Raw genomic sequence first — 6,925 nt, 5'->3', positions numbered from 1 at the left:
AAGGGGCACATCACTGCTAACTTTCTGAAAAGTTTAAATCTGTGATGTAGATTCAATAGTTTTTATTGTGACCCAATACTTTTATATAGACTGAGCTGAAGTGCTACATAGAGGTGGTTTTAGTAAAAGGATGTCTTATCCTAACTCTGAACTCTTTGTCTCTCCTTTGTGCAGACGTACAACTTCCCCTTAGCCGGACGCCTGAAGGATGGAGACCCTTCTGAAGAGATGTCGAATTAGAAGCCAGATCGTCAGGGAATGCATTGCAGAGTTCCTTGGGCTCTACATCGCAGTTGTAAGTGTCTTGTTTAGTTAAATATAAGATGCTCTTGAGTTCAACGGGAGTTTCATGTCTATCTTTGTGCAGTGTGTGAACATGTGTCTGCAGAACTATCGCTGCAGGGCCAGATCAAGCCAAAGTGAACATCAGTGTCAAAAATTAGAGTTTAACTTATCATTTCTCAAATAGTTTTTTTTTTTTTATCTTAAGAACTGTATTTTATGGAACTGTTTCCAAAATTTCAGTATCACTTGTAAAAAAAAAAAAAAAAAAAGATATAATTGATTATGCAAAGTTATACTTCTGACATACATGTACATGCACTTTCAACTTTAATAATAATATTTTTCTTGCTTGTGTAAGTGATATTTCAGGTCTGTGAATCTGTAGGAAGTAATTATTCAACAGTAACAGAATATAGAAAAGTTATGTACAGTCCAATTATTTGTCAAATATGCTCTGCTTTTAGCTGTATATATCACTTCAGTTGTAATATATATGTTAAGTAAACGTTTATTAGCATATTTGTAGTGTTTTAGTTCCAGCAAAATCTTTTCTTCTGATACTAACAAAGGTACAAACTGCTATCCCTGTGTCACAACATAGTTGTGTTCATAAAAACGTATCATTTAAACATTTTTATCCAATATTGATCACAATTGTACTTTAACATCATAGCTAAAACCCTGTGTTTCATTTATTTCTTAGGAGAACAGCATGTTTTGTACATTTACTTAAAATAAAAAAAGATGTTCATTTTGAGTCCCTGTTTCACACAGCAGTAATTTAGGCACATCACCTGATATGATTAAATCCAACGAGCATTCAAGTTTATCGAGCTTGGAACTGGGAAATCTGCACAAAAAATATGATACAGTCAAAATACTCACTTGCTTAATGTTGCACATTTTCAAGGTCTTTTTTGCAGACTTATTCTTAACAGTTGTTTTTTCTTTTCATGCATTTGCAGTTAATCGGATCTGGCGCGGCGGCCCAGGTCATCACCTCCCGGGGCACCCACGGTAACTACCTCACCATCCAACTTGGTTCAGCCCTGGGAGCAGTATTCGGGATTTTTGTAGCTCGAGGAGTTTCAGGTAAGCAGTGAGTCGATGCTTGTATAGATAAGATATTGTTTTCCTCACAGGACTCATGATGTTTGTTTCTTTTCAGGTGCTCATCTCAATCCCGTGTACTCCTTGAGCCTGTGTGTGTTGGGCCGCCACCCGTGGAGGAAGCTGCCGTTGTATTCCCTTTCGCACCTGGTCGGAGCGTTTCTGGGGGCAGCGACAGTTTATCTCCAGTACTATGGTAAGATATCTACAGTTTTTATTTTAATTTTGATCTTATCCTTTAATGAATGCTTTTTGCATGTCTTTTATACTGTTTTTTTTACTTCATTGCTGTCACTAAACTTACCAGCACTTCTTTAACCACATTAGGCAAAGAAAAGTAAAAGAAAAGAAAGACACAAACAAAACAAAATCATGTGTTTTGCATCAAAAATTCGCACCCTCATTGGACTCTAGATTTTGATGTTTAATCTGAATATTTTCCCAGAATGCCCTAAATATGTTCTTTCTCTTTGTTGATACAGATGCCATCCAGGCATTCAGTGGAGGTGAGCTGTTGGTGGCAGGCCCCAATGCCACCGCGGGTATCTTCTGTTCATACCCAGCAGACCACCTCAGCTTTTGGGGAGGCCTCGTGGATCAGGTAAGGATCTGTCACTCACATCTGCTTGTCCTACATTTTAACTGAGGCTTTATCTGGAGTCTGTGCAGCACATCATGAAAATGTTAGACTCTGCAGTGACCATAAAGGGGCTTTATGTAGTATTTCCACTTTCAAATATAAAAAAAAATGACCCAAAACTGTTATTGGAATGTTTAGAATAAAGAGCTGTGAAGTTCTGTCAAAGATGCCAATGTATTGAATTGCTGAGAGATGAACTGAATTTATTTCCATGGATGTGACTGTAAGAGGGAGTAATGAGTCAGATAAATGAATGATATGCACAGCTTTCTGACATGCTGATATAGAAATTTAATATATTAAAAAAATGGAGCCTAAGGGTTAATACTACATAGAACCCCTTTAAATAAATGTTGAGTATTTTTGTGTGAAGAACTTTAGTTGCAATCAAACTGAAACTTCTTTTTACCTCCTAAATCCAGGTGGTTGCCACTGCGCTTTTCCTGCTCTGCTGCGTGGCTCTTGAGGATCAGCAAAACGGACCCCTCCCTGATGGTCTCCATCCGGTCCTGGTGGGGGCGCTGATTCTGACCATGGGAGTCTCCATGGGGTCCAACTGCGGCTTTCCCCTCAACCCAGCCAGGGATCTGGGGCCCCGGCTGTTCACCTTCGTCGCTGGCTGGGGGGAAGAAGTGTTCAAGTAAGTAAATAATTAATTTTAGACTGAAGTGTGGAACATGTACATGGTAAAAGTGTGGAACATGTGGAACCTTATAATAAAACTGCTGTCTTTGCAGGGCTGGAGGTGGTTGGTGGTGGGTCCCCATAGTGGCCCCCTTTGTGGGCGGGCTGCTCGGAACCCTGACCTATGAGGTTCTGATTGAAGCTCACCATCAGACCACGCCGCAGAGTCCACAACAGGAGCTGGAGGAGGTGGTGGTGGACTCCGGAAACAACAGGTAAGGAACCCATTACATAATGGACTAAAGACACTTAACACTATGTAGTCTGAAAGCACTGGAGTCATGTGACCGTCTCCAACTGAACATGTAGAATGATTATAATTATACATTGAATTATATAGGTCGCATGTTTTGATGAATATTAATAAGAAATGCACTGATTGTGAAAGTTAGATCCGATAACATGTTTAAAACCTGACATGTCATCACAGACACACTCTGCACATATGCAGTTTGGATGGCTGTAACTCTTTCACTGTTTGTACAATTGGAAAAATTCCAACAGTTTCTAAAACCTGAGACGTTTTATTGGGTCATTACAGTAATTTCACTCATGCCTGTACTAGAAGCTGGAGAAGAAGCCAGTTTAGCAATATTATAACATGCAGTAAATTGTAAATGATTGCTAGATTTTCAAAGATCTGAAAAAAAAAAGTGCTCTGGAAAAATAGGCAAACAGACTCACTCACAGCATATTTTCTAACCCTCTTACAGTCAAAATAAGAAAAAAAGTCCAGGCGGACCATTTTAGGCTCAGGGTTTAAAGGGTTAAATAACACTTATAGCAGGACTAAAACTAATGAAATACTGATGTAAACCATGTCATATTATTTAAACAAACTCAAAATAAGATTGATATTGAAGAAAAACTGAGGTATATGCAGAAGAACTAATTAGTTTTACATGACAATGGAACAAAAACTAAAGCAAAACTCATCCGAAGTTACTCAAATTGTCTAAAATATACTCAAAACAGAAGTAAAACTGATTAAAAAAAAAAAAAAAAAAGAGAGATTTATTAAATAATCAGACAAGTTTCAGGTACAACTACGACTGATATTAAGAAAAACTGAAGTGAATTAGTCAATTCATCTAAATAACACTTAAAGCAGGAGTAAAAGTAATGAAAACCTGATGTAAACAATGTCAGATTATTTAAAAAACTCAAACTAAGACTGATATTGAAGAAAATCTGAGTTAGCCTATATTTAAAAGAATAATTAGTTTTACATGAAACTGAGACAAACACCAAAGCAAAACTCATCCAAAATCACTCAAATCATCTAAATAATACTCAATAGAGGAGTAAAACTGATAAAAATACAGATTCATTAGATAATCTCAAAAGTTTTAGATAAAGCTAAAACATATATTGAAGAAACACTGAGGTATATTTGGAAGAATTAATTAATTTTAAATGAAACTGAGACCAAACCAAAACTCATCCAAAATTATTGACCCTGTTTTCAACAGCTCAAACCAAACACATCACCCTGCCCTGAAACAAACCACGTCCAAATCACGAGTTTAAAAGCAGAGTTTGTAATTTTCTTGAAAAAGTTTGAGAAGGTTCAATACTAACTTTATTTCCATGTTTTACAGTGAAGTTGAGCTGGAGTTCCCAGAGCAGAGCGGCGGCCCCCTGCCCTCCAACCAGTGGAGGAGCCGAAGTGAAGGAGACGTCTGTGAGGGACCATGGACGCAGACCAGGACCAGGACCAGCTCCGGTTTCCCTTCTTCTTTTTCATTGTTTTAGACTGCAGGACCTGTGCGTCTGGCCGGGCCTGCACCAGGATGTCCCCTTTTTTACAGTTTAAGATGTTGTTCTTTTCTGGTTGAATTTACAGTTTAAAATGTTACTGTTGATGTAGTTATGGCCCCTGGTAGCGTCTTGCGCTGGGGGTCATCTTAATCATATGTAAATAGTTCGTTTGTTAGGATGTCGACACCGGGCCACTGTTTTTGTGCATTTTGCATGTTTATTTATTTATTTCTTGGGGCCCGTTAGTGTCGTGTTAGAGTCCTTCATATGGTTAATGTTGAATTGTATTGATGATTGTTTTGATGTATTGATAATTTGCTGTGTCTCTTATCCCACCCCCCCACCCCTCTGTCTCTCTCTCTCTCTCTCTCTCTCTCTCTCTCTCTCTCTCTCTCTCTCTCTCTCTCTCTCTCTCTTTTAAATTGGCTTTAGACACTAATTGGCACTTTGAATTGGACTTTATATTTTGATTAGTATTTTGGTCAATTATTTATTATGTACATATTTTTCTAGATGTATTTAATTGGTTAACTTAACATTCAGTACTTACATAAAGACCCTAACAATCAATTTAAGTTAAAACCATCCACTGATCTAAACTGTTTCATACCTGTTCATCCACTAATTCTATCAATACATGTAATTAATTAACAGATTAAAATTAGCACAGGCAAAATACATGGACAGGTACTCCCAGCACCTCACTGATAAAATAGACTAAAAATAAAAGATAAAAAGCAGACTAAAATAAATAAGTTTATCAGATATCACTAAAAATGCTAATATATAAAACCTATTAGCACAGTAAAAACATCATAATATAATGTTAAAATATAATGCAAGAGACAATAGATAAATTATTAAATAAATAATAAAAGGCCAGGTTAAAATGATCTATAACCAAAGAATTAAAACAAAGTGAGGTGCCATCAGATTTGACCCATTTGGACATTCAAAGGATTTGTAGTAAATGTGGAAACATCGTCATCTTCTAAAACATTTATTCACCAGTAAAACCCATGGAGTTGGATCAATGTCAGTGGATGGATACACTTTTATAGTTTATAATGCATTTAGCTGAAAAAAGTCATTTGTTTTAAAGTTTTCTCTCTTTCTGATATAATAACCCTCAACTTTACTCTTAGCTTTTAAGAACATCTACATGTTCTATTAGTTCAATAGAGAAAAAATATCAGATTTTCACAGAAAAAGGCCAAAATACATAGGATAATAATAATAATAATAATAATAATATGATAAATTACTTATGAAAGTTTAAATAGAGAGAAAATAAAATAAAAATATAATAATAATATGATAAATTACTTATGAAAGTTCAAATAGAGAGAAAACTTAAGTTGGAAACTAATAATAATAATAATAATAATAATAATAATAAAATATAATAATAATATGATAAATTACTTATGAAAGTTTAAATAGAGAGAAAACTTAATTTGGACACTGTAATAATAATAATAATAATAATAATAATAATAATAATAATAATAATAATAATAATAATAAAAGTAATAAGTAAAGTATCACTGGGTCTTTATGGATTAAAAATTACCATTCAAATGTATCCTTAATAAATAAATAAATCAGTTAAATGTACAACATTTGTCTTGTGTGGTTTCTTTTAAGTGTCTCTTTTTCATTGGTTCTAGTGTGTTTTGCCCTTTTTAACTGAGCAGACCTCCATGCATGGGTGTCCAACCTATCCGACCCCCTTAGCTCATGTGAACTGGTCTTAGAGACTGGACTCATTTTAGTTCCAGAGATGAGATAGAACGCCATCAAGGCCAAGCATGCAGAGCAGGTCCTCCTGATCCTGGAACCACTGCATGAGCATTAGTTTGTTGAGTCCTGCAGCCTTTGCAGCTGACAGGACTTCAGGTTTCTGTATCCCAAACCCAGGTTGAATACCCTGCACAACCAGCCCCTAATCTGGTTCTGTGATGGATATGGAAGATCAGCTGCATGTAAGAAATGCTCAAACACATTCATATATTATCAAATGAATGTATTTTAATCAATGAAACCATCAAAATATTTGCTAAAACACAAGTCTGAGGTTGGGTCGTTTTAGCTGAAATGTATGGCTCAGTTTTTCTGAAAACATGAAGGTAAAATGAGCCACCATCAAAAAGGATTTTTTCATGAAAAAAGAACTTCAATGAGCAAAAATTTTGCATTATATCTTGTGAAGGCAATCACAACACATACGGTGCATTTTTGATATATATATGTAGATGTACACCTGTTTTCTATTTGTCACCCTCATCACTTTAAAGTCAGATTTGTCTGCCAGGCCACTTTCCTCACAGTTCTCCTCAGCTGGATGTGAGGCATTGATACACCCACCACAGCAAACACACACCAATCAAATCAACTCTTTTTTGTCAAGTACAGATGCAGCAGTTTGAAAGAATTTGCGTTCAT

General features: G+C 35.9%; 1 protein-coding gene across 1 annotated transcript in view; it reads left to right on the top strand.

Moving 5' to 3' along the window:
* Positions 1–208: 208 nt before the first annotated feature.
* Positions 209–6,925, top strand: part of LOC115412017 (aquaporin-10-like) — a 32,868-nt gene continuing 26,151 nt past the window's right edge. Inside the window, exons 1-6 of the mRNA XM_030124317.1 lie at positions 209–295; positions 1,251–1,377; positions 1,454–1,591; positions 1,878–1,996; positions 2,458–2,675; positions 2,773–2,934. Of these exons, the coding sequence (XP_029980177.1) occupies positions 209–295; positions 1,251–1,377; positions 1,454–1,591; positions 1,878–1,996; positions 2,458–2,675; positions 2,773–2,934 (851 nt within the window). The remainder of the gene's footprint in view (positions 296–1,250; positions 1,378–1,453; positions 1,592–1,877; positions 1,997–2,457; positions 2,676–2,772; positions 2,935–6,925) is intronic.

The sequence above is a fragment of the Sphaeramia orbicularis genome, chromosome 21, assembly GCF_902148855.1.
Source record: "Sphaeramia orbicularis chromosome 21, fSphaOr1.1, whole genome shotgun sequence".
In the NCBI taxonomy this organism is placed as follows: Eukaryota; Metazoa; Chordata; class Actinopteri; order Kurtiformes; family Apogonidae; genus Sphaeramia; species Sphaeramia orbicularis.
This window is presented reverse-complemented; position numbering and strand designations above follow the sequence as displayed.